The 26,110-nt window shown below is 49.6% G+C and overlaps 10 protein-coding genes across 10 annotated transcripts; 5 read left to right on the plus strand and 5 right to left on the minus strand.

Annotated features, from left to right (window-relative positions):
* Positions 1–378: 378 nt before the first annotated feature.
* Positions 379–1,371, minus strand: PFICI_11304 (uncharacterized protein; the record flags this gene model as incomplete). Its single annotated transcript, XM_007839885.1, has 1 exon — positions 379–1,371. One exon carries the CDS (start codon positions 1,369–1,371, stop codon positions 379–381), a length of 993 nt encoding a protein of 330 aa, XP_007838076.1.
* Positions 1,372–2,252: 881 nt separating this feature from the next.
* Positions 2,253–3,842, minus strand: PFICI_11305 (uncharacterized protein; the record flags this gene model as incomplete). The annotated part of the gene is made up of 1 exon (XM_007839886.1): positions 2,253–3,842. The coding sequence occupies one exon, from the start codon at positions 3,840–3,842 to the stop codon at positions 2,253–2,255; it is 1,590 nt and encodes a 529-aa protein (XP_007838077.1).
* Positions 3,843–4,995: 1,153 nt separating this feature from the next.
* On the plus strand, positions 4,996–6,770 carry PFICI_11306 (uncharacterized protein; the record flags this gene model as incomplete). Its single annotated transcript, XM_007839887.1, has 4 exons — positions 4,996–5,200; positions 5,281–6,296; positions 6,355–6,492; positions 6,570–6,770. 4 exons carry the CDS (start codon positions 4,996–4,998, stop codon positions 6,768–6,770), a joined length of 1,560 nt encoding a protein of 519 aa, XP_007838078.1.
* A 549-nt stretch (positions 6,771–7,319) lies between these two features.
* On the plus strand, positions 7,320–9,147 carry PFICI_11307 (uncharacterized protein; the record flags this gene model as incomplete). The annotated part of the gene is made up of 2 exons (XM_007839888.1): positions 7,320–8,178; positions 8,378–9,147. 2 exons carry the CDS (start codon positions 7,320–7,322, stop codon positions 9,145–9,147), a joined length of 1,629 nt encoding a protein of 542 aa, XP_007838079.1.
* Positions 9,148–9,216: 69 nt separating this feature from the next.
* On the minus strand, positions 9,217–11,269 carry PFICI_11308 (uncharacterized protein; the record flags this gene model as incomplete). Its single annotated transcript, XM_007839889.1, has 3 exons — positions 9,217–10,441; positions 10,505–10,913; positions 10,981–11,269. 3 exons carry the CDS (start codon positions 11,267–11,269, stop codon positions 9,217–9,219), a joined length of 1,923 nt encoding a protein of 640 aa, XP_007838080.1.
* A 1,015-nt stretch (positions 11,270–12,284) lies between these two features.
* PFICI_11309 (uncharacterized protein) lies at positions 12,285–13,524 on the minus strand (the record flags this gene model as incomplete). The annotated part of the gene is made up of 6 exons (XM_007839890.1): positions 12,285–12,574; positions 12,650–12,947; positions 13,005–13,034; positions 13,090–13,255; positions 13,312–13,396; positions 13,464–13,524. 6 exons carry the CDS (start codon positions 13,522–13,524, stop codon positions 12,285–12,287), a joined length of 930 nt encoding a protein of 309 aa, XP_007838081.1.
* Positions 13,525–14,250: 726 nt separating this feature from the next.
* Positions 14,251–15,564, plus strand: PFICI_11310 (uncharacterized protein; the record flags this gene model as incomplete). Its single annotated transcript, XM_007839891.1, has 5 exons — positions 14,251–14,535; positions 14,584–14,695; positions 14,750–14,851; positions 14,911–14,972; positions 15,031–15,564. 5 exons carry the CDS (start codon positions 14,251–14,253, stop codon positions 15,562–15,564), a joined length of 1,095 nt encoding a protein of 364 aa, XP_007838082.1.
* An 856-nt stretch (positions 15,565–16,420) lies between these two features.
* Positions 16,421–18,335, plus strand: PFICI_11311 (uncharacterized protein; the record flags this gene model as incomplete). Its single annotated transcript, XM_007839892.1, has 5 exons — positions 16,421–16,930; positions 16,987–17,472; positions 17,574–17,980; positions 18,044–18,152; positions 18,210–18,335. The coding sequence occupies 5 exons, from the start codon at positions 16,421–16,423 to the stop codon at positions 18,333–18,335; spliced, it is 1,638 nt and encodes a 545-aa protein (XP_007838083.1).
* A 221-nt stretch (positions 18,336–18,556) lies between these two features.
* PFICI_11312 (uncharacterized protein) lies at positions 18,557–24,338 on the minus strand (the record flags this gene model as incomplete). The annotated part of the gene is made up of 5 exons (XM_007839893.1): positions 18,557–20,420; positions 20,467–21,221; positions 21,285–23,596; positions 23,749–24,158; positions 24,205–24,338. The coding sequence occupies 5 exons, from the start codon at positions 24,336–24,338 to the stop codon at positions 18,557–18,559; spliced, it is 5,475 nt and encodes a 1,824-aa protein (XP_007838084.1).
* Positions 24,339–24,893: 555 nt separating this feature from the next.
* On the plus strand, positions 24,894–25,984 carry PFICI_11313 (uncharacterized protein; the record flags this gene model as incomplete). The annotated part of the gene is made up of 2 exons (XM_007839894.1): positions 24,894–24,914; positions 24,977–25,984. The coding sequence occupies 2 exons, from the start codon at positions 24,894–24,896 to the stop codon at positions 25,982–25,984; spliced, it is 1,029 nt and encodes a 342-aa protein (XP_007838085.1).
* Between the last annotated feature and the right edge of the window lie 126 nt (positions 25,985–26,110).

Below are 26,110 nucleotides of genomic sequence, written 5' to 3' on the forward strand. Positions count from 1 at the left end.
ATAATCATCAGTCTCGTGGCCTATAGCTAGCTTATACAATCGTTTCCATTCAAACCTTCGTTTCCCGTTATTTCCGTGAAGTCACTACTACTTACCATCCAGGCACTGGCCTTACATATATTGTGCTTAGGCTTTCATGTAAAAAAAATCTGAAGACTCCTCATCTAGGCATCTCCGTATGACAGCTACAGAATCTCGATTTGGAGTGAATGTGGCTGGAACACCAGGTCAATGGGGGAATGAAGCTGACGATTTTGACATTTTTACGATGCGAAGGATCTGATTCATCACAATTCGGCGTTGAGTAGTCATGGTTGCTCATGATTTTCTTTGAAAGGAGGAGAGCAAAAGACGAAGGAATCCCAAACTATTGCCCTTCTAGAAGCCCATCTTAACGGCTTTTTCCTCCAAAGCTGCTCTTTGCTGGTCAAATTGATTACATAGCTTTATCCTTGCCCTATCGCCTGCTGCCTTTTGCCTCTCGTCAAGTTCTTCGTAACACCACGTGTCGTTCCATTGCTCTATTTGCTCGTCGATATTTCTCTCCATCTCGCGGTTCTCATTCTTGAATGCCTCCCAATCTATGATGAACTCATCTTGGGTGAACCACCAATCAATCAATACTGTGTCAATTCCATCATCGATGTCTTTCATGGCAAAGTCATCAACAAGGTAGTCCTCTTCTCGCCCATGAGGCCTTATGCTGTAGTTGCCGTTGCGTGTGACCTTAGCATGGGCACAATCACGGTGCAGCTGACTGGCAATCCAATTGACGGGAGCTCTCGCGCCAAAGAGCTTTGCAAACCAGCCCAGATGAATACCAACATCCCAGAAGCCGTAACTTTCGTCGATATTCCACATATTTCCTGCGATGCGAGCTCGCAGGTCATCGGTGGACTCATACTCCAGCGCGAGACCGGAGTTGATGCTTTGATACCAATCGAGTCCACGGTCAATTAATGTCTGAAGAGACACACGATGAACCACAAGGCTTTCTGGAATGTACCATTCCAATAAAAATTCGTACTGAAATAATTTTGCCTCTTTTTTGTCACAGTTTTTTGCCAAAGCTTCCGCAGCATAAGGATAGATCGCACTTGCTCTGCCTGTATCATGGGCAGGCTCAGAAATGAAGACGATCCAGACCCTCGCTGCTGGTTCGCCGTCCCAATGAAGCTCATAAGCTCGGTTCACAGTATCGACAATACGACTGCTGACAGATACAAGCGCCGTTGGTTCTTTATTGTGTCGAACGGAATGACATTCAAACTCCCTTAGGAGCTCGTTTCTTGACAAAGGTTGACTGCTCATCCCCTTGCCGGAGACAAGTTGCCTAGGGCTACTTTCGGCATAAGCGCGGGTGTAATACATCGCACAATAATATGACTGTCGACAAAGGGCGGGCTTGTTTTAATGAGGATAGAAGGGGCGAGAAGGCGCCCAGTTGAGGGTGAAAATGGAAAGGGTTGTGGGAGTTCGGTCAGGCATCGCTCCAAGCCGGGCCGCGAGATTTCTTTTGCGAGTCGCGCTCAACCCGCAGATGCTGCTGCCTATCAAGATGGATGTGTCTGAATAGTATTGGCTGATGCATAAAGCAAAGTCTCTGGGTCCAGTAGCACGACAGAATCTGAAGAGGCCTACAAGCCGCGATTGCATACGGCGTAATGTGTTGGACCAATCACATACTTAGGCAACATCCCGCTCGGCTGCATGCAACTCTAAGTATGGGCCTATGAAGTAAACGTTCGATAGTCATGCACTGATACGATCTGTATTCAAAATAAAGAGATAAGATTAAAGATGGTCTACATCTACGAAAATTATTGTGAAGAAACAGACTGTGTAGACCCTTCCCGCTATGTCATCTGAAGGGTGCCATACAATACAGCCACACTATGGCGCATCGTGCACTTGTTGCAATAAAGAGTAAAGATAAGTAGCAGGCACAAGCATAATATTAAAGTAAAAGGAGACTAAGTGTACTAAGCAATGATGCTCCGGAAGTAAGAGAAATGACCCATGCTATCCTCGTACTAAGATACCTCGGTTTGTTGAATCAACAGCACTTTCTCTTTTGTAGATCAGTTAGATTAACTCAGACATCTTTCGATGCTTACTCGATCAACCCACCTTTATCTTCCCCCGTGAAATATTGGCCGAAGTGAGAATTTCTCAGACGTGTCATGATTTGGCCTTTTCAGTATTCTCTCCACACTAGATACATATATACAATTGTCATGCGATATCCAGGCTCACCACCATGGAGTTCCGCCCGCAGCGCTGTCATAGATGGATTGGTATATCCAGCATTTGCTATCGATGGTACCATTTGCAACCATGGTCCATCCTGTTTCATTTTTGTTTGGACTTCCTAGCGCCGCTACAAGATGATCCATTGGCGTGTCGATTCTCGGCCAACCGGGTCCCGTACCCCATGGATCCTTGGCAAAGCTCGCCCAGGCACCTTGAATGACGGTGCTCAGCTCGACTTCCTCCAACGTCGCACTCGAGGCTTCAAAAGTGCCAAACACGAGTGGCAGTTCGGCCGAGTGGTATACACCGTAACCTTCAATCTCGGTGTTTGGGAATGTTGCATTAAAGTAGTATCTCCAGAACGGTATGCCCAGCTGCGAGGTTAGGCCCGCGATTCTTGAAATTGAGCAGGTCCATTCAGCGTCCGTGTCAATGGCACCATCAGCATCAAATTGCGAAGCGTACCCAGAGTCAGACGTTGGGTAGGCAGAAGCAAGATCAGACTCGACGGGATCCAGGGTGGGATAGTCGGCAACAAACTCGTCGAGTGAGGTTATGGTTGGATCTTGGAACAGGGTGCCCTCGTTGGCAGTCTGTCCGGTCAAGATGGGAACTCTGGCGATGCGACCGTCTCTGCGAGCTTTCTCGGGAAAGGTCAGCTGCGTCACGTCATCATTCACTGGTGTAAAAGTCAAGGAGCTCGCGTTGGACAAGGCCGACTGGATGGACGAGGAGTCTACAGTACGCATACACGCGAGTTCTGCAACAGTGCTGTTGGTTGAGCTGGAACAGTTCAGCTGAGCAACGATCGAGTTCCAAGCCGCCAAGCCGGGAACATCCGAGGCTATATCCATGATGGAGGCATAGTCATACCATCCGCTTTCCACAATGGCAGCCCGAAAGGGAGGGTTCTCCACCATGGTTCCGACCAAGCGACTGACACTGGTGCCGCCGCTGCTTTGGCCAAAAATTGTGACTTTATTTCGGTCGCCTCCAAAAGATGCGATATTGTCCTGCACCCACTGAAGCGCCATGCGCTGATCGTAGAACCCAGCATTCCGGTCCTCCACCGCCAAGGCCGGCGAGTTTGAAAAGCCAAGCAGACTGAGGCGGTAGTTGATGGTCACGACAACGACATCCTGGTTGGCGGCGAGAAGCGTCGCGTTGTACTCCGCAATGGCACTGGAACCCGTCTTCAATGCGCCGCCGTGGATCCAAACCATGACGGCCCGTCCGCATCCCGGCGCACGGCCCGAGGGCGCAAACACGTTGAGATACAAACAGTCCTCGCTTTGATCCGTAAGCAAATCTGCGGACCCCTGCTGAATACAGGCATTAGGCCATGCCGTGGCCTGTATATCTCCTTGTCCACCATATGTCACGGCCGGCGCGAAACGCAGGTCGCCAATGGGAGGCTCGGCATAGGGGATGCCAAAGAATTGGTTGACTGTCGTGGATCCATTTCCCACCGATGTACTGGTTCCGATGACCCGCCCGGCCGAGATTGTTGCTGTCGGGCTGTCTACTGATGAGACAGCGGATGCCGTTACTGCATACAAGGAGGCAAACACAGCGACGTTTAGTTTCATTATGGCAGATATAGACTAGACAAGGACGAGGTTGCCCTCTCTGTGATTCTACTGCTACGCTGCGACATATATATGTGAATCTGGAACATAAGTTGGTCCGAAAAGTCTCGCATTACACAAGGGATGGTGTTATGGAGCACTATCAAATAATAATTCATTAAGACGTTCTGAGTTTAGGCCTCGTTGATATCGGCAACGCCCGACAGCCTTGCCCTAGATATCAAGATAAGAATCGTCGGTGTTGTTCCTGGGCGGCAGGTACGCGTGTGGAGATGAATTTAATTCCCCGACCATATTTTCCACTTATTTTACTTGGTTCTGTAAATAGCCCCGGACCCAGTGCCCACTCTCTTTGGTGTAGTCTCGGTCCATTGTCAGTTCGGTCATAGCGCAGTACCATTCAGGCTGGTGCAGCCGAATGTGCTGATGGAAGCTTGCGGCTAACTTCAAGTATCTTAATAAACATTTGAGATTTCTACTTTGGGATATTTAGGCTCAGTCTGCTATTCCTCTCCGGATTTCTGAACTGGAATTAGATTTGCAATGCTGTGATATTGAATAGTGCTAGTGGGAATAGCACAAATTGAACCTGAACAAGACAGTGTGGTATTAATCGCGATGCAGCACTCGTTATGTTGCTCCTTCTTCAAAAAGAAAAGAATTTAATCTAAGTAGATAAAATAAAATACAACAGGGAGAAACTTCTATGAACATTCGTAATGGGTATCAACAAGGTCATTTCCTCCCTCATGGAGCCAATCTTATCTCATCAGACCAACTCAATATTATTAGCATTATATCTACCGAGGTTAACATGAGCAACTCTCAGGGTTTAGGCTTCCTTAGCCACGGGTCAAACAGCAGTGCTTGATTTAAACGCGAAACTCGCGAAGTCGCGAAGCCGCGAGTTGTACAAATATATAGTATATTTCTCTGGAAGAAGCCGAGTTGTCCGATCTATGTCCGTTAATTCTGTGCCGTGTCGAACAGCCGGCTACCCCGCGTTCCCCCACAATCCGCTAATGCAACCTGACAGCACTGTTGTCGACACCGCTATGTGAAGTCATAGGCTTGCATGTTTACTTGCAAAAAGCTGAAACTTTGTCGTTTTTTTCATTTTACTTTTTACAGGACAGGTTGTCTTTCTTTCGATATGGCTATATTCACCGTTTCAGCTTTGGCTTTGGCTGGGTACAGTCTTGCTGTTTATGTCTTCTACACACTCTATCAAGTACTAGCTTCTCCCCTACGTTCCGTCCCGGGACCATTCTTGGCTCGATTCACCAATTTATGGTATTTGTATCATCTATACAGGGGCGACTTTCAAGTTGTCAACCAAAATCTACACAAGAAATATGGTGAGCAATCATTATCCTGCTGTGGTTGCATTGTACAGCGTCGGAATGCCACTTGGCGGCGACTAATTGTCTACCTCCAGGTGCAATCGTACGTTATGGTCCGAATCGGTACAGTTTCAACTCCCTAGACGCCGGTAAAGCTATATACTGGCACGGGACGTCATTCGAAAAGTCGGCATGGTACGAAGCTTGGAAGAATCCTAAGCAGTGGACACTTTTTGCCGATCGGAATATCCGTAGGCACGCGGCGAACCGACGGATGTATCAAAACACATACAGCATGAGTTCATTGATAAATTACGAGCCACACGTCGATGAGTGTGCCGACCTCTTCTGCACCAGGCTCAATGAGCTGGCCGAGACTGGTTTGACTATGAACATGGGACATTGGCTTCAGTGCTATGCGTTCGATGTGATTGGCGCCATCACTTATTCGAAGCGGCTTGGATTCTTGGACCATGGACTCGATGTGGGCAATGCGATTAGCGCACTGGAGGGATTTCTCGGCTATGCCACGTTGACTGGTGTCTACGCGTCAATACACCCGTACCTTTTCGCCATCAGGAACTATCTCGCGGGGTCCAAAGGTACAGGGCGGGCATACATACAGGCCTTTACAAAGGAATGCATGGATAAGCACCAGGCCAACGCCAAGGTCCTGAGCAAAGATGGGAAATCCAGCTCCGGCGACGCAGCCAGCGAAGAGGGCATCGATGCAGCAACCGACTTCTTGACAAAATTCGCCCTTTCTCATACCAAGAATCCCGACAGCTTTACAGTATACCACATTGCAGCAGGGTGCGATCAAAACATGGCTGCAGGCTCCGACACGACAGCCATTTCGCTTTCGGCAATTGTGTACTATTTGCTCAAAAATCCAGCCTGCCTGCAAAAACTTCGTGAAGAGATCAATGAGCTACGAACCGCGGGCACGATATCAAGCAATAAAATAACCTTCAAGGAGAGCCAAGATATGCCCTATCTCCAGGCAGTTATGAAGGAGGCACTTCGAATGCACCCTGCCTTGGGCTTGCCTTTGGAGAGGGTCGTCCCAGAAGGTGGCGCAGTCATTGGCGGGAGACTGTTCCCGGAAAATGTGAGTAAAAAAGCTTGCTCGAAATCACCAGACCTTGGATGCTGACGAGATGTTCAAGTCAATTGTCGGGATCAACACTTGGGTGGAGCATCGGAATCCAATCGTCTTTGGGACGGATGCTGATGAATTCCGACCGGAACGTTGGTTTACAGATGATGCTGCCAAGCTTGCCTCTATGAACAGCCATTGGGTTCCGGTAAGTGTGACTCTTTGTACCCTGCTTGCAAGGGCGGCGGACCATCCAGTTGCATTGCTAACTGCTCGTGAACTCAGTTCGGCCTTGGGTCGAGGACTTGTATTGGCCGCCATATTTCAATGTTGGAAATGTCGAAGCTTATTCCACGCCTGGTTCGTGATTATGATTTTGAGCTTGCCCAAGAGCTGTCGGGCACCTCTTCTACTTGGTCGACTCGGAATTACTGGTTCGTGAAGCCCACCAACTTTTCGGTCAAGGTCACAATGCGCGAAAAATAAAACTAAACATCTGATGGGACGGATTTGTTTTGCATGAAAGAAGGAGTGAGGTAGGCAAAATCACAATTTGAAGCGGGGTTGAGTGGATAGCGTAGCCTCCTAGGTACTCAGTGGCCTGCCTTCATGATTGCTCTGCATTCAGGTTGAATTTCCAAAGTCAAGAAAGTTCCTGTCATTTGACAGAATCTCATATACGAATTAGTAAATCGTAGCTTTCCCTTCTTATTCAACATGACCTACTTTGTACTCTGGCTCCAATTGAGTGTTTGCAAGTTGGCAAAATTTCAAGTCGTTCCATAGGTTTCCCCAGCTGTCGCGCCGGGGTCCGCGCTAAACATGGTGGTGGAGGAGAAATCGTGGGGAAGGCGGGCAGCACTACAGAACAGCTGTATTTGCGCCTGTGACGCGAATTCACTTAGTGCCTCACCTTGGCCCTATTCAACATGGTCATCATGGCCCAGATGGCGGCAATTGATTGAGCTGCATGCTCTTGCTGCGCAACCTCCCTGATTGGTCTATACAATCCAGAGAGGGTACTCGCTCGTAAGCATGCCGGTCGCGGGAGAAGGTCAAGAGGCTCCCGTTGCCAAACCGACGACCCAGGTCTGCCAACACTGCAAGGTCCGTCACCGGAAGTGCGACCTCCAGGAGGATGGCTGTCAACAGTGCAAGGATGCCGGCATTGTTTGCGTACGCCAGTCGTCGCTCAAGTTCCGTTACCATCCAATGCAGAAGGCCTTGTCGCGCGCATCCTCGCGTTTGTGGCGTCCGTGTCCGCTCCCTCAAGGGCCGGCGCAATTCTACGACGAGACTCCCGAACTGCGCGCATTTTACCTCGAGGAGAAGGAACTGCCTCGCACTCGGTCCAGTAGACGGTTTTCACCCTCCGTTTCACACGAGTCCTCAAATCAGAGCATGCCAGCCAACAACGTCTCAGAGGATGGCGTCAGTCACAACCATGTCATCTCTCATTTCCCGGAGGATTCCATGTCACTAGAATATCCGATGGACGACACTTCGCCCTTGTCTGAGTACCTGATACAACAGTCATCGCCTTTGCATGAGCAGCCAGTGGATACTTGTCCACCTCTGACTCCAACCGAGGCGCTTCTCATTCGCAACTTTACCGACCACATGGCCCAGTGGACCGACATTGCAGACCCCTTTCGGACATTTGAGACCGTCGTATCGAAGCTAGCATTGACAGATCTCATAATTCGAAACGCCGTCTGTGCATTCTCGGCTCGTCATTACTACCGCGATCAAGTGGAAGATGGCAATGCGATAGCTCTAGACTATCAAACTCGATGTCTCCAGCTTCTCATACCGTCCATGTCCGGTGGCCAGAAAATCACCGAGAGTATTCTGACCGCTGTTGCTCTATTGAGACAAAATGAGGAAATGGACGGTTAGTCAATCACCATGTTTTTAGATTCCCTTGATGAACTGTCACACCACCCCTGAAGTAGGGCTGGACCGTGAGCGCCTCTATTGTCTTCGCAAGCTAGGCGGTGATTTAATTTGCGTCGTTGAAAGCCTGAGATTTACACGCATGTCTTGACAATATTGTTCAGCGCAACACGTGTATCAAAGCTAACTTTGAATAGAACAAGACAATCGCTTCCACTTAGAAGGCACTTCTCGCATCCTTAATATGGTTCCCGAATTTTCAACCATTGGCGGAGTTGGCGAAGCCGCATGTTGGCTATGCTTGAGGGAAGATATTTACATCTCTTTGACTACACAAACGCCAATCAAGACGGCGCTGGATTGTTTCCCGGATTGTATCTCAATTCGCCGCAATGACGATTATTCTTGGGCGAGCAAGTCTATTCTCAATCTTGCATTTCTTCTCAAACGAGCCTTCTGTGAACCTAGAGACGCCTCCCGTTTAGCACTGTCTGAAGCCGAGATCGCCGACTGGGACAAGTGCAAACCGACCTCATACCGGCCCATTCACGTTGAAGCTCGATCACGATTGGAGGGTCGCTGCTTTCCAAAGATATGGATGCTGCTGCCATACCACGCCGTTGGTTTACAATATTACCACATGGCCCAGATCGTCCTCAACGCAGTGAGGCCGCGAGAGGTTGTACACACTCATGCATATTTGGCTGAGAGCAGAGCGATAGCGCGGCGAATTCGACATCACCTGTTCATGGTACTGGGCATCGCTACTTCAAATGACCGGGCCGAGAATACATGGTTTACTGCGAGGCACTGTTTGGCGGTGTGGGGAGCATATTTACAGCATCCGGCTGATCAAACAGCCGCTCTCGAATTTTTGGAGAAATGGCGCCAGCGATCCGGATGGGAAACCTCTGTGCTCGTTCAATCCCTCCGACAACAGTGGAAGGAGAATAATGAGGACGATTGAACACTACCAAACATTTGCGACACATCTTTGTTGATTCTATGTACGTTTTTCAGACAAGTTTCAACCCATTCATACCTTGTAAGGGGGCGGAGAAATGCCTTCTGTTAGTGCCTTCAACCGAAGTGCAAGGACCTTTGACTGGAAACGAGTCATTGGAAGGAAACCAACCATAATCCAGAGGTTGTGTACTCCCGTCTCCCTGAAAGCACTCTTGAACTCGCCTTCTTCATCAATGCCCCACACTGGACCAACGCTATTGGCAACCTTGGGGCCTAGTGTGTCACGAATCGAGTCGTTAAGGTTTGAAAATCCCGTTGCGAAAACGATGAGGTCAAACTCGCGCTCCCGACCACCGCTCAATATGACCTTGTCATTCGTGAATCTCTCAATATAGCCCGGCTCGACCTTGATCTTTCCATTTATTATGTGTTCACACGCACCAGCATCGAAATAGAAGCCACCGTTCCGGGTCTGGCCCAGGGTGCTGTTTCCTGTGCCCCTCTGGCCGCGCCACGTCCGCAAACCTCTAGCGTTCAAAGCGTCAAGCAGAGGCCTGTCGAGATCCTCAAGCTTCTCCGCCATGCGCCGACTGAGCTCCTCGCCCGGTCCAACCGGGGTAGAAAAAAAGATGCGATCGTGCTCCTCGGGATCGCGACGGTTACCCTTGGCGTCGGGGCCGAACCCACCCAGCATCCGAGGTACAGAGTGTGTGAGCGACATGACATAGGTGGGGGAGCGTTGCAAAAGGGTCACGTCAATGCCGCGACGGGAGCAGTCGAATGCAGTGTCAAAGCCCGAGGAAGAGGTGCCTACCACGCAGACCTTTTTGCCAACAAAGTCACGCGAGCTGTCGTGAGCGGAGGAATGTCGTATCTCACCACCCTTGAACTGGTCCATGCCAGGAATATCAGGAAGGTAAGGGACGCCGCAGAGGGAGGTGGCCATGACGACGTGTTTGGGACGCACTGTCCTAGTTTCCTTGCCGCCCTTATTGATCGTAACCGTCCATCCGCCTTGCTCGTCTTGCTCGGCCTCGATGACGGTGGACTTTGTCCAAACATTTAATTCTAGCGCGGAAGCGTACCACTCCATGTATATGCCCTGCTTCTGTGCAGGCGTATATGTGGGCCAATGCTTGGGGTATCGAAAGTAGGGTAGATCGTCTGCCCAGTGGGGGAAATGGAGAGAGAGGTACTCATATCTCTTCTTCCAGACATCGCCGACCTCGTCGTCGCGGTCAATGACCAGACAGTCGAGATTGATCGCTTTGCACCGCGCGGCTAGAGCAAGACCACTATGCGCTTGTTAGTATACCATGCATTGCTAACGGCTACCTGAAAATGGATGTAAACTTTACTTTTGTCCGCCACCAATGATCAGAACTTCTGGCTCGGCCGCGTCCACTTCAGCCGCACGCTGAGCCTCCCAACTAGTTGTCCCCGTCATGTGGCCATCAGCAGGAGCACGTTCTGGGCATTGCTCGAGTTGCTCGGCAACGGTGTGCATTGTATATATTTTCCAGCCATCTTGCGACAGCACAGCCTTGATGACGGCCGAAGCGACAACGAGCTCTGTCTCAAATGACACGACAAACTGTAGTAGCTCAAAGTCATCATAAGGCCGCTCAATCGAGGGCGCGGGTTTGAGAAAGGCAAAATTGAAGGCTTTGGTCGTGGGAAGAAGGTCCTGGGCAGCCTTTAGAATGGCCGGGCGGAAGTTGAAGGTTCTCTGGTCCCAGGTAAATGAAAGCTTGTCACGCCATACGCCTATATTGGTCAGCTCTCGTCATTTTGCTTCTCGATTTGAGGATCTTTGGATGACAGGTGGCCTTACCGTACTCGAGAAAGAGGTCTGCAAATGCTTCGGCGTTCCCAGCGCCTAAAGCGTCAGACAGTCGTTTGACGATGCCCTCGGCCTCGGCCTTTGCGTCGCAGTCCTGGGGAATCCTGACGCCGAGGACACTGGTTGTTGGCAGAGCATGGTTGAACTTGAAGTCGTACATGTAATCATCTGCGACTGGAGGCCGTTCCGTGGTGCCATTTACCTCGGCCAACTTGGACGCAGCCCTGGCCTTGAGGGCAGAGACATCATCAATGTGCTCGGTAATAGTAGAAGGAGCCATTTGTCAAGTTAAAAGTGAATAAAGTTGATGTGGAAAATGTCATATTGATTTGGAGCGCGACGTTGCTCGCTTTCATAGGCGTCGCTGCGTCGTTATTGCACCGCCACCAAGACTGGAATCACGCATCATATGGGACTATAGGCTCGATAATCATCGGCTTTCCTCTATGCCAAGCCAGAACATTTGGTAGGATCTTCCAAATGGGGAGAATTTCCTTACATATTTTGCAGCTCCAACTCCAGTTCCTTGGGGATGGTAGCTAGCCTTTTACTAAGGAGGCAATTGACGCCCAGACAATGGTCACGCGACCCCATATTCAACGCGGTAATTTTCCCCGCCAGGGGAATACACTGCTAGCATTGCGGGGTGAAGTACAGAGTATGGCGCTAAACCCCTGTGTTACCCCACGAGCAAAAGCTGGTTCGCGCGGGGTAATTGCAGTTGGACCCTGGAGGTCAAGTACATGGCCATGATCAGCTACGACTAATAATACATGTATGATCGCATAATCTAGAGAAAATAGTTAGTTGTAACGAAGACAATTGACTGGGAAATACTTGCCAGCTGAATGGAATAATCTTGAACGAGCGAGTTTCCGGATTTGGCCAATGTAGCAAGTCTGCACGGCAAGCCATGGGTGCGTCCAAGTGTACCTAGCTATAGTCAGGACGAGGAGCCATGGCAGCAACGCCGAGTACTGCCTCGGTGGTATTCACAGCAACCATGGATCCCTATCAATGAATGCGCTATTCTACACAATCTAAGCATTGCTTTTCATGTTTCTATACGCTTCCAGGTGGATTGAATCCCAACAATAGCCAAGGCAACCGTTCAATTGAGGTACGCAATAACAATTTTCAGTCGTGGTACCCATTGGTTCTGCTATCACACGCGTTTGCAGCAGCTAATACCACAAATGATGCAAGTTGTGACCTTTTCAAAATGATGCCATGACTTCAATTCAAATTTTATATCTCAGCGTTCTAAACTCCTGGTATGCACACGCACCGTGGCCCTATTTGGCCTCCACGGGACCATACCAGTCGGCGAAGCCGAGATCAAATCCCCACAAGGGTGTGTTGATGCGCTTTGCCTTGCCCTTTGCAGCCAGACCGTCCAGCAAGGCCAACTCTTGTTTGCTGAGCTCGACGAGCTGTCTGTTGTCCGAGATGCGCTTCTCGCTGACGGATTTGGGCAGCGCAACCACGCCCTTGTTGGTGTGGTAGCTGATGAGAATGGTTGCGGCAGAGACGCCGTGTTTTTCTGCAATTTGTTGGATTTCCGAGTCCGACATGAGCGGAGCACCTGGGAAACAAAAAGTAAAAAAGTCAGCTTTTTCACTCAAGAAGAAGCTTTTGGGCGGAAAAAGTTATTGCTTACCAGCGGAGCCAAGAGGCGAGTATGCTTCAATCAAGATGCCGAGTTTCTTGCAGTACTCTACGAGCTCGTGCTGAGGCAAGTAGGGGTGAAGCTCAACCTGATTCACGGCGGGCACGATCTTCCAGGTCTTGCGCAACTTCTCGAGGTAGTCAATTGACCAATTGGCGACGCCAATGGCCTTTACTTTGCCCGACTTGTACAGATCCTCCATCTGGCGCCATGTCTCGCCCTGGTCCCAGGATCTGTCTACTGAGCGTGTTCCGTCGGGGTTTGTGGGAAGCAGGTCACTTGTCTCATTCTTTTTTGTCATGTTAGTGAGTATGTTTCAAAAAGCTAGTATCAGATTGAAACTTACGGGCACGAGGCGAACGGGCCAGTGAATGAGCTGGTATACTTTAGCGATTGCAAGTTCCAATAATACATTTTTCTCATCTTCTCACATAAAGGTCGAGGTAATCTGTGCCCAGAGCATCCAGGGTCTTTTGCAGGCCCTCTTCGGCATTGGTTTGGTGCGTGTTCCACAGTTTGCTGGTGATGAATATGTCTTTGCGCGGGATCCCGCTGTCCTTGATGCCCTGGCCAACTTCGTGCTCGTTTCCGTAGATTCTTGTAGCTTGTTAGCACGGCGGGCTAGAAGCATACTCGGCTGCACTGCTACTCACAAAGCCGCGTCAATGTGTCGGTAGCCATCCTTGAGAGCGTGCGCGACTGCTTTGCGCACTTCGCCAGGCTCGGACCGCCAGGTTCCTACAGCACCAAGACTTGTCAGCTCTGCAGCTCTTCATCAATGTGAATGAATGCAGGGATTGCTAACCAAGGCCCACAGCAGGAATCTCTGCACCAGTGTTGAGTTTGAAGGAAGGTGTAGCTGACATGGCGGTAATGTGAGTAATTGACAATGACAAGTGGTGAATTGGAGGAAATGAACAGGACTGATCAAAGACAAATGTAGAACTGACAGAATGAACATTTTTTGCACTATATCACTGTCACAAGGATATGACGATGGAATGGATACTAGTGTACCACTTTACCCCAATCGTCTCCGCACGACTTTGCAGTGGGAGGGGGAAAATGCCAAACCTGGGGTGTTTTCTCCCAATCAAGCGATGTTCCCTTTCCAGGGACGACTCATTCCGTCATTATAGTCGATATTAAAGAATCCGCCGGGTCCATTGGATGGAATCTCCGAGTCTCCGACGTGCGCCGTCAAAAAGAGACAGTGGATGTGACTCGAAACAGTCATGCGCCAAGACGTCCGCTAACCCCGCCAATGCACAGGCCTCAACGAGCCTCTCATAGCGGCTAGCCCAGCGGGATGAATTGCTGTTTCTGAGCGTGGGTGAACTCCAAGCGAAACGGGGAATTTCGCCCACCTCTCAAGTTGTATAGTGTGGCAGGGGTCCTAGCAGAGTAACTCTGCCCGTCTTGCCAATGAAGCCTCTGACATGGGGGTCCATCTATAGTAGCGATGGCACTTGTACAATGGATGGAATTACATATATTCACAAACACGCAGCACCTTGAATGGTTCACGAAAACTCCCAAAGACGGACATTTCTTTTTCGTCGCATACACCGATTTAAGTCCTAATTCTAACCATGGCCGTTGTACCTCGTCTCAAGCTCTGCCTCCTTGGCCTGGGCCGTCTCGGTGCTCTTCGTGCCAAGATCCTCGCCTTTGAGCAGCCGCGCATCGAACTTGTCGCCGTGTGTGACACCAAGCCTGGAGCCGATGCATGGGCAGCGGCCAATCTCCCGCCCTCTGTCAAGTTCTTCTCGACTCCAGAGGATTGTTTAAAAAACAGTGGTGCGCAAGCCGTCTTGATCTCTACGGCGACCGCCACCCATGCCGCATTGATATGTCTCGCCCTCGACTTGGATTTGGTAAGCACTTGGGTTCAGAGCTTCTAAATATTGCTGACCATGTTGTAGCATGTCATGTGCGAAAAGCCCATTTCCGTGGACATCATCACCACCGAGGAGGTCGTGGCAAAATCTGCCTCCAAGCCTCATCTCAAATTCTTGCTTCCATTCTCGCGCAGATGTGAGAGCTACCCAGCAACTCCGATATCACTGCAACGATGCTAACACGTGATAGATGATGATTCTTACCGTGCCACAAAGGCAATGGTGGAAAACGGTCAGTTGGGAGAGATACACGCAGTTGAGGCATCTTGCCTTGATCCTCAGGACAAAAATGGTCAGTTTACTAGAAATTCAAGTTACATTGTGTGGAGTGATAAACTGATGCCCTCGCAGCTTTTTACGTCACATTTTCCCAGCAGTCAGGAGGCATATTTGTCGATGCTGGAATCCACCTTGTTCGTCTTGCCTCCTTAAAGACTTTTGGGCTGCTATTTTGTACTGACTTGACCTTAGATTGACGTTGGTCGGTACTTTCTCGACGTGGAAAATAATATTCCCAACCCCAAGAAGCAAATCAACCGCGTCATTGCCTTTGGTCAACAAGCCGTATACGGCGAGCTGGCCAAGTTTGGCGATGCCGACAATGCCTGGGGACTGGTCGAGTTTGCCAATGGCAAAATTCTCCAGGTCACCTTGAGCCGGACCATCACCAATGGTTTCGAGGCCGCCACCCGCGTCTGCGGCACCAAGGGACACTCGGTTATTAATGGCAACTCGACATTGAACCGTGTCGAAATTCGTGATGAATATGGCGTGCGCACGGCCTCGACCCCAGATGCTTTTGCTCTCTATGATAAAACCTTTATCAACGATATAGCAGAATTTGCCACTGCTGTGCTCGAGGACCGACCGCTGTCCTGTTCACCCCAGGACGCGTATGAGGCTGGAAAAATTGCGTGCGCTCTGCAACACTCTTTCCGCCTAGGCGAGCCTGTTTATTTTGACGAAGTTGGCCAGCCTATTCTCAAACCCCTCGCACTTAATTAAAGAGAAATCGGCTTTCGTAATTGTATCGAGCCATCGATAGATATTTCAAATCATGCTTTTAGTCCCATACAGTCTAGATATAGAATATTAGTGCCGCAGTACTGCTAATCCTTGAACCTGTCCTCCTACACCATTACGACACCGATATTTAATTGACGCGTCTTCTCTTAATTTTCTCTATTCAGTTGTTTGATGCTGAGATATTTACAAGCCGTCATATATTAGCTCTGATATGAATGATGGGTACTCCGTGAGTTGTATTACTAGGGGCCGCGAATCCGGATCATGGAGCTCAAGAGAGATGGCTGTAATGATGGGGTAAAATGACTCAAAACATCAAACTGGCGGCTCAGCTATCAATCATAGCCCCCCTTGGAAAGACAGACATGGCCTGTCATTGGATCAGCTATTATCCGCAGACACCATGCGGAGTCCTCGCTACGCCATTCCCCTACCTGAGGAGCCCTCCCCCATGGGGTATTTTAGTTTTGGACCAGCATCACTGGCGTTGTTTTGCCGAATCAGGCTCAAGCGGCCCCCTGAAATGGCCACCATCTGTGGGTAGTCTCCGCGATTGCGCTGGTAAGCGGCCAGAATTTCCGTTTGCAGATCATCAAGCGTCGCGCCCTTTTCCAGAGACAGGATACCATGGTCGCCTCTCATGTACCAAGTTCATTGATCTTATCTGATTTTGTGGGGTTAAGAGGGTAGGATGGCTGTCACAACCAGTATTTAAGATCAAGCATCAGACGCATCTTAATTGCCTCATCCTCGCCAACCTCCGAGCATACCTGATTCCGCTTCCGTGGTGTGGGACCAACAAGCATTCAATATCCATCCGCCACATCCAATCATCATGGACGCCTACAAGGACAAATCCCAACCCGACTGCCAAGTCGAACACAATGAGGCACCCACTCATACAAAGGCCCACACCGACTTGGATGTCCTCGCACAGGATATACCGTACGGACCAAGTGGCGTAAAGGGCATCCTCTCTTCCGGACCATACATACTCTCTGCCGCGTTCCTGGCGTCTCTGGGCGGCTTCTCCTTTGGCTATGACCAGGGCGTCATGGGCATTGTCAATGTGCTCCCGCAGTTCCACGCCGTCATCCCGCAAGCGGAGACGGCATTCGGCAAGGGCTTCATGACGGGCATGCTCCTGCTCGGTGCCTTTGTCGGCTGCTGGTTCTACCCTTACATCTCGGATCGCTGGTCGAGAAAAAAAGCTCTCTTGTTGAGCTCCGTCATTTTTGTTATTGGTGGAGTCATACAGACGGCTGCGTACGATTACGCTACGCTCGTTGTCGGACGGACCATTGGAGGAATTGGGACGGGAACACTGGCTTTAGGTGCCCCCGTGGTAAGTCATATCCATATACACGTCCGTCACCAGCTCTTTCATTGATATCAAGTCAGTACATCTCTGAAGTATCCCCGCCCCATCTCCGCGGAACTCTCCTAGTCTTGGAGTCCGTCTCGATCGTTTCCGGCGTCACGATTGCGTACTGGATCGCCTACGCGTGCAAGAACATTCCCAGCGACGCCTCGTGGCGCGTGCCCTTTGCCCTGCAGATCATTTCGGCCCTCATCCTGGGCGGCATGATTCAGCTGTTCCCTTACTCGCCCCGCTGGCTCGCCATGCAGGACCGACACGAGGAATGCTTGCAGAGTCTGTGTCAACTGCGGAAACTCCCGGATACCGACGACCGCGTCCAGGCAGAGTACCGGGGTATCCTTGCCGAAGTCAAGTTCCAGGTCGTCATGTTGGAGCGTCGCCATCCCGGTGTGCGCGGGCTCAAGTTGGAGATTGTGCAGTGGCTCGACTTGTTTGCGATCAAGCGGTGGAGGCGCACTGCTGTCGGCGTGGGTGTCTGCTTCTTTCAACAATTCCAAGGTATCAATGTGAGTTAAACCCGGTCTGAAAAGTGCAAATATGGAGAATAAGAGAGATAATAGAGAGAGAGAGAGAGACAACACTCGTATTATGGCACTGACAAGTCTAGGCATTCATCTACTACGCTCCAACGCTCTTTAGAAGCATTGGTCAATCCGATGACATGTCGCTCATTCTTTCCGGAATCTTCAATGCGCTGCAAATAGTCGGTGTGTGCATTGCCTTTGTGCTGATTGACAAGATCGGCCGGAGACCGCTCGCGATCGGGGGCGGCCTCGGCAACATGACTTGCTTTGTGGTGATTGCGGCGCTCGTCGGCACGTACGAAGGCATCTGGGCTGACCACACCAGCGCCGGTTGGGCGTGCGTCGTCATGGCCTTTTTGTTCATCATTGTCTTTGGCGCTTCCTACTCCTCCCTCGGCTGGGCTCTCCCACCCGAGGTGTTCCCGGTCGGCATTCGCTCCAAGGGTGTTGCGTTTGCCGTTGCCATTAATTGGATTTCAAACTTTACAGTGTAAGTCCCGACAGCTACGAGAACAAGTATTGGTCGACCCCATTGACTAAGAAACAATGACAGCGGGGTGGTGACTCCGCCCATGATTGAAAGTATCGGATACGGTACCTACATCTTCTTTGCCTGTTTCTGCGGGTTGGCTGCAATTTGGGCTTACCTGCTTGTCCCAGAGGTAATAAAATCAACTAATTACTCGAAACAAGAACATAATACTAACACTGTTTTGAAGACTATGAACAAGACCCTTGAACAAATGGATGAAGCATTTGGAGATCTTAGTGGCCACGAAGAACAAGAGGTCATGAGAGAGATTATGGAGGATAATAATATTATCGGTGTGCAAAGAACTGTGTAGAAGCATTTCAAAGATTTTACACTTATCCAAAGAAAATTACAAATGAAGAACGAGTTTGTATGAAGTTCTTAGCTACCCGCGAACACAAAAGCCATGAAATTCCATCCTCACACAGAGAGTAATGTCCTCCACCTGAATGTAGAACATTCCTGGCTGTCATGGTCGATTTCAAAAATGTGCCTACCATCACTTCCAACCGTGACTCCAGCTTCCCTCAGACATTATCGCCCACCATCTTCGGCTCTATAAGGGCTGAACAGCCTATTTCTCGTTTGATTTAGTGTGTTGTTGACACCAAACAAGTTGGGGTTTGCCTCTTGTTGTAGTGGAGGTGTTGAATGATCTGCATTGTAAGGACGGATCTGTTGTTGTCGTTCTTGTTGTGACGGTGGTGGTGGTGGTGGTAAATAGGCGGGAGAGCTGTAAGCCTGCGTCAGCGGTGGCTTTTGAGGGTGGCGGCTGTTTCCCGGCGGAAATTGGTTCGAGGGTGGCGACGCATGTACTGAACCATGATGAGCTGGCTGATAGTGGCTTTGCGTGTCTATTTGACTCGAGTAGCTCGTTTGCGACGAAAGTGGCGGTAAACGCGGCGGTAAACGCGGCGGTAAACGCGGCGGTAAACGTGGAGGTAAACGTGGCGGTGATTGGGGCGGCGAGCTCAGCTTTGTATTGTCGTTACCTGGGTTGTATGGAACATAATCTTTCGGTTGTTGAAGAAGCATAATCCTTTCTTGGCTACTCTGCGGCTCGCTGTAGACCGACCCTTGAGAGTGATTCTGCGTCCCATATGTAAAGGGAGCTGGTTTCCTTTGCACTGGGGCCGTAGTGTTTCTCTGTGGCAATTCATCATAATTGCGGCCAGCTTCGGTAGCTTGGTGATGATCACTCCATATCGGCAGAGGATGGTTGTCAAGTGTGGTTTCTGCTTGTTGCTCCCAAGTCTCACGCCGCTGAGTTGGCTCATGGGTTGGAAATTGGTATAGCTCGTCGGCCGGGATCATGCCAACGGCAGAGTACAAATGAATGTTTTCGTTTCTGGGCATGGTGTACAAACCGAGTTTCTCTTGATCTTGCTGAGGCATGTTTGATGTTTCAATCTCATGGCGAATGTTGTCGACTGGCCATAAATTCTCTTCAAAGATCGTCTGATTGGTGGGTATCAGCGGATCAGTGGTGTTTGCAGATAGGGACATGGGGAATTCATCTTCTGGTTTGGACCCATTCTCTTTGGTATCGGACAATTTCAGATCAGTCTCGGGCTCCTTTTGTTCACGACTTGATTCCACTCGTGAATTGTGGTCTCTCATATTGTCCTGCTGAGCCACAGCCCTAGCTTCATTAACGACACTGATGATCCTATGGTGGCCATCGCCCATTTCCTTCCTGATGCCCGACAGTATGGTGGATGTATGCTTGATCAGAACGCTCAAAGTGTCCTCGGGGTCGTCCTTTTTTGAGGCTATCTGCAGAGCATTCAGCCCATCATTGTTTGTATGCATAACATCAGCGCCCTTGGCTAGCAAGAAGTTGACAAACTCGTCATCGGTTGAGGCCGCAGCTGCAATAAGAGCCGTGTCGCCATTGTTATTCGTGGCATCGATTTCTGCACCAGCTTCAAGGAGTTGTTCCAGAGGCTCTAGGCTCGCAATTCCTTTTGCGGTAATGATTAGGGCGGTATCTCCATCCTTGCCGCGAACGACGTTGACATTGGCGTTGGCAGAAATGAGCTTGCCAATGATCTCAATCTCGCAGTTGTCTGCCGCTGCGATGATAGGATAACAATCTTCTCCCCCTCCCAGGTTCGGGTCGGCGCCGTGCTCTAGTAAAATGTCGACTATCTCTGTGTGCCCATACTCACACGCTCCTTGGAGGGCCGTCTGTTGCGGAAATCCTGGGTTTTCTGTTCTCGCATCGACCTTGGCACCTCGGGACAATAGTTCATTTACAATCTTAATATGCCCCTCTGTTGCGGCTGCTTGCAATGCCCAGCCTTTATCGGAATTGACATCTGCGCCGTGATCAAGCAATAATTTCAGAATATCAAGCGTTCCGTCATATGCTGAAGCGGTGAGAGCATTGCCATATCTATTTTGAGTTAGCCTTAAGTTGTACGCACTGATGAGATACTCACCGATCACCCTGGGCATTAGCGTCGGCACCGAACCTATCCAACAATAGCCGGACTCTGTCAATTTTCTTGTTGTCCGTGACCTTGTACAGAGACTGATCGATTTTTTCAGCAGAGATGTTACCGCTTGTGTATTCCCAAAGAGCTTCCAGAACCTCCAAGTCCTTTGTCCTCGTGACAGCTTTGTAAAAGACTTCGTCGCAGTTGAGATTTCTCCTCTTCTCAAGGAGAATCTTTGTGATTTCCCAGTAACCCTTTTTTGCAGCCATGTCTAGGGCGGCTTGATAGTCATCGTCGCCATGTTCGAAAGGCAGGAGCTTGTTCAATACTTCGAGGCTTCCCACTTTAGCGGCAGCAACCAATGCTCTGCTGTATTCTTCAGGCGCAAGCTGGTCTGCATATTCTTTCATCAGGTACTCCAGCATGGACACATCTGATAGGGAAGCAGCTTGTGCAAGTGGTGTCTCGATACCATCGCGGTCAATTGACAACTTGACACCGTGATGCACTAGAAGCTCTATGGTGGCTAGATTTCCTGAGGAGATTGCCGAGTTGAGCACAAGTCCTGAATATTCGCTGAATGCGTTTAGGCTCGCGCCCTGGAGAATGAGCTTTTTCATAACTCCGATATGACCATTCTCCGCAGCCAAATGGAGAGGCGTATCAGCCATCTCTTTCTCGTTAGCGTTGATCTCTGCTTTCCTATGGAGCAACTCTTCAACCATATCTGCATGGCCAAACATGCAGGCTAAACAAAGCTTGTCAAGGATTCCGGAGTTAGTTGAATTCCATGGAACCATAAATTACAAGTGCTAACTTACTGGAGTGAAAGACCATTTGTCGGGAACATCCAATTCGTCTTGGTGTCCATTCTCAATAAGTACCGTGAGCAAGCGTCGAAATCCTATTGCTGCAACGACATGGAGTGCATTCATACTCCTAGTATCGTTGTACTTGAAATCTGTCGTGTGCCTATCGTATTCTGCCATCCACCGGCGTCTCACGAGTGACCCGACTTTCCAAAATTCATCGTCAAGGCCGAGATCGTCGGCAAATCCAATGGTTGCTCTACTGCCATGATGTAGCCAATTCCTGACCATGTATGGTAGTGCTCCCTTTTCTTTGAGATGCTGAGCTTCTGGGTCTGAATCAGAATCTGATTCATATTCCTCTGAATCCTCATTGTCTTCGGTTGAGGTATCTTCATTATCATAGCCTTGACTATCCGCCTCAGACTCTGTTCCATCGTCCGAATCATTGTCGTCATCACTGTCGGTATTACTTGCAATGCCAGCTTCTGAGCCTTGATCTTCCGCATCAAGATCTTCGGAAGGAAGTGGATGCTCTGTTTCTGGAAAGCCGAACTTGTCTTTCAAGTACGCCAATGATCTTAATGACAGGAGACCATGTTGTCTCGCTGTTTCCTGAGCTGATAGTCCAAGCAACTCTTCACAACTGTCGACGAGGTGTTGCTTCACTGCACTATTCATGAAGCCCACCTTGTCTTTCATGAGTACAAGTGGCCTGCACATTTCAATCAACTCCCTGATTTCTTGGTCATGGTATTCAGATCCATAGCACAAGACAGCAAGTTCAGCTAGGGTCGGCTCCTCGATGGTAAGTATGAGAGCTCGAAGCATCTCCTCGATATTTTCCCTCTGCTCTCCTGACAATCTAAAAATTCGAAGCCACGCGTTCTTGAGTAAAGCACTGAGCTCATTTGGCGTCTCTTCGAGAACTCTCCGCACTCGGACATCACTTTCAGCCTCGGGTAGCTCTTCGAGTTGGAGACAGGCAATGTCTATCCAGGATATGTTCTGCGCCCTTTCACCGATCAGGCTATGAGCAAACCAAGCAAGAGCGTTGTTGTACTTCTTGGTGTCTTTCAGCTGGCCCACCTTACTTCTGGCGTGTATCTGCAGTGATTTTGCGAATTGGCTGCCAAACCTTTGGTCTTCTAGGTTGATGACTCGAAGGCGCTCGAGACTTAGGGCTTTTTGGATTGCGTATGTTGGACGGCTTGTAATGAGCCATTTTGCCATGATCCGGCCAGGTACCATGATTTGACCGTCATCAAGCTCAAGACTCAATAAGTTCAATAGCTTGAGTGTGGAATCAGAGTCCTCTGGAAGCAGGTGCAGGTTGCTCAAGACAATGTAGACACGGTTGCCTGTAAACTCATCGGCAAGAATGCCTTGTAATGCCTTCCACAGGTTCTCCACACTAGGCGTCGCGCGTGACTTGGGCGCCCCTCCATTCTTGACCTTCTCCTTGACAAAGTCTTTGGCGTGGGTCGCCAGGACTTTTTGCTGATCAATGAGTTGCCAAATTATGGATTTGAGACAATCCTCGGCGGAGCAGTAGTCCGTTCCTGCGACGCACAAGAAGTACGCAAACAGAACTGGTTCACCGTCCTCTTGTTTCTCAACAAGATTCTCCACGTCAGACAGAGCGGCGAGCATAGCACCTGTCTTGCCCCTGCCCTCTGGGGCCCGGATCCAGAGCCCGTCGACCTTTGCGGCTTCACTTTCGTCCGTCTCCGTCTTCTCAACATTTGCGAGCCATTCGACATAGTCAGGCTCCTGAGAAATAAGAGCCGATTCCTTGAGCCTCTTGGTCAGCCCTTTTCGGATGCTGTCAGGCTGTAGTCGTGTACCATCAAGCGCACCCCTTACACTCTTGAAAGCAGGCCAATCTATACCGCGTGCGGAACCCAATCGATTTTTCGCTGTCTTCTTGGCACCGTGAATTATCCGTTTCAAACGACCTTCGACCATGTTCCACCGTAGATCTTTGGCGCTATCAAACTTGACAAGGTTTCTGTGGTTGCTTGCTAGACCTTGATTTGGCACGTCACCCTCAAATATTGCAGAGTCCCGACTGACAAACTCTGCAATGTCCTTGGGTGTGTAGCGCTTGGCGAGACCAAAGGGATCGGGTAGGCGGGCCATTTCGGCCAAGTCTGTAGTCTGCTCTTCCCAAAAGCACAAGAGTTCGATTCTATACTCTGTCTTGGCAGCAACTCGTCTGAACTCGTCTCTTAATTCTTGAAGTGCGCTGTTACCGGGTTTCAACATGTCCATTAATTGTGATTGGTGGGCCTTGTTGAACTTTTCTGCATAGTAGGCAAACACTACAACGCTCTGAGTTAGTGATCATTCCACGTGTACACCAAAGTACAGCGCATTTTTGAGTTCAAGGTGATGCTAAGGATGCACCTTCACTACAAGAAGATGAACATCCACTAAACGGGGTAGGCAAGTCGAGACACGTGGATTAACTCACTGGATCCCCAAGCGGCGGCCGGAGCTCCTTTGAAAGGCGTGCCAAAGAACACTGCGGCCGAGGTGGCCTCCAACATGACTGGGAAGTTCTCTTGCTGCGCGTTCATCATTGTGATGGCTTTAGCAATCACCAAGCCACCCATGCTATGGCCAATGAAGACAATCGGTCTCTGTTTACACTTTTCTCGTTTGGCTTTGAGAGCACAGAGAAGCGTCATGGATATATTTTCCATGGATTGAAATGGAATTTTGAGTCGACCTTGCCATGCAGACTCGTACATGAACAAGAGAATTCGTGCTTTTGGGAAATTTGCACGAATTCCGTCTGGACTTTCCATCCAATTCCAGTCACCTTTGGTTGCTTTCCAACTTTCTAACGGATGAGCTGCCAGTCCAGGGACAAAGACAATACTGACAGCATTAGCCAATATGCTTTCGATTGAGGCCGTAATCATACTCAATGCTTGATTTTTGGTTATCATTTTCAGCCGGATATACCACTTTCAGGCCTTGCTGAACATCGTCATATTTTCTGACTCGATCGCTCGCGCCGACTGGCCGCTTTTGGGTGCTTTCACGTCGCAAGGACATGATGTCTTTGTAGGAGCCGAGCTAGATAGTCCGTAATGAAATGAAGGAGAATTAGGCGGAGAAAAATTTGGCCACGGTGCAGTTTACAGATACTTTGTGCCAATTGCAACAAATGATAAGTCTCTCATCATTTCCATATCAACTCTGGGGTAATTGGTTAGTATCACACTCATTGCTGTTTCTTTTCTTTTAATCAAATCTTGCTTGCTGATGGGAACACGTGATGTAAGCAACAAGTCTTACAATGTCCCCAGAGGTGGCCGGCATGGTGGGCTGAGCCATTGTGGCTCATGGATAAATGCACGATGTAACCCTGGAAGTATGCATTGGTAAATCCTTTTGAAAAGAGCTGACCCAAAGCGGATTCCCCTCAATGGAGGGCAAAAGGCTGCGACCAGGTATCACCATGCGAGTCCTGCATATGCACAGCTGACCGAGCTCCAGCAAACATGCAATCAAAGCAATTTTTCTATCCAGCTCATCAAATCTTTTCGTTTTTCACGTGCATGGAACTGTGCTACTTATCGCATTGATACCTCTTTCTCCCCCCACGCAATGGATGGGAGCTGGAGTCAGGTGGGTACAGAATACAAATCTTAGATTGATAAAAAGAATGTTTTCCACTAACGTGATGCAAGGCTTGCCCATTCAAGACGCGGCTATTGGAGGCGGCAAAAACCGACGCAGACCACGATGACCTCGAAGTCCTTCTGCCTGCTTCACTTCGCATCCGTGATGAGATTACAATTCCCAGGCTGGAAGAGACGCGATGGATAAAAAAAGAACTCGACTTGACGAGGCTCAACCAAATGTTTGGCTACTTGTGGTTGGCGGGTCGGCCCATGCCGCCCCGACCGCTTCATTATCAATTGTTGCTCGGGCGCGACATCATGATCACGGAGCAGATGGACTTGCACCTGGTTTGGACAGGCAGTCGAATGTTTCTCAAGCCTCTTCCTCGATTCCTGCTCGAGCCACAGTTGTGGACCCAATTTCTGTGCTGTAAACAACAGTGCAACTGCAGGGGAACGAACAAGCAGTCAGCGGAGATTCAAGGAGCCGAGTGCAAGCGGTCGCTCTGGAGAGCCGCTAATGGTTTCCTCTTCTCTTATGCGGCGCTGATCAGCTACGAAAGTGATTTTCGCATCGCCCAGGAGAAGAACCTTATTCCGCCCGAGGTTTCCTGGCTTGCTTGGAGAGCCTTTGTGCGAGAGCTGAAAACAGAGGGTATCTACGGCAGGGTGGACCCCCGCTTTTTGTATGGAGAGCTGCGGCTGGGGCGACTGAGCAAAATCCATCGATTATCGCACTTGTCATTGCGGGGTTACTCTCAAGCCTGGAATCAGTACGCGTCCCTTTTCGAGACCAACTTTACTCTCATCGCCTCGGTCGTTGTATACGTCGCCTTCATCCTGGGGGCGATGCAGACTGGTCTTTCAACATCATACGCAGAAAACGATGCCTTTCAAGCCGCAAGCTGGGGATTCACAGTCTTTTCTATATTAGGACTTGTCATTGTCACGGTCTTGGTATTCTTGTTGTTTTTGGCCATGTTTGCCAGCAATACAGTGGCAACATTGTCATACCGAAAGAAGAGGATGCGTGATATTTCTAATCATTCGCAAGGCGTATCTACAGAGCCTTGATATTTAATGCGAAGAGAATCAAGTCGTGACAGGGATAAAACGGTATCAGTGAAAACAAATCAAATGACGGAGAATGCGTAACCATTATTATGTAGAACACGGGTCTTAGCATGGCCTTTCCTTTTC

This window comes from Pestalotiopsis fici (genome assembly GCF_000516985.1).
Source record: "Pestalotiopsis fici W106-1 unplaced genomic scaffold PFICI_Scf_8, whole genome shotgun sequence".
NCBI classification, from domain to species: Eukaryota; Fungi; Ascomycota; class Sordariomycetes; order Amphisphaeriales; family Sporocadaceae; genus Pestalotiopsis; species Pestalotiopsis fici.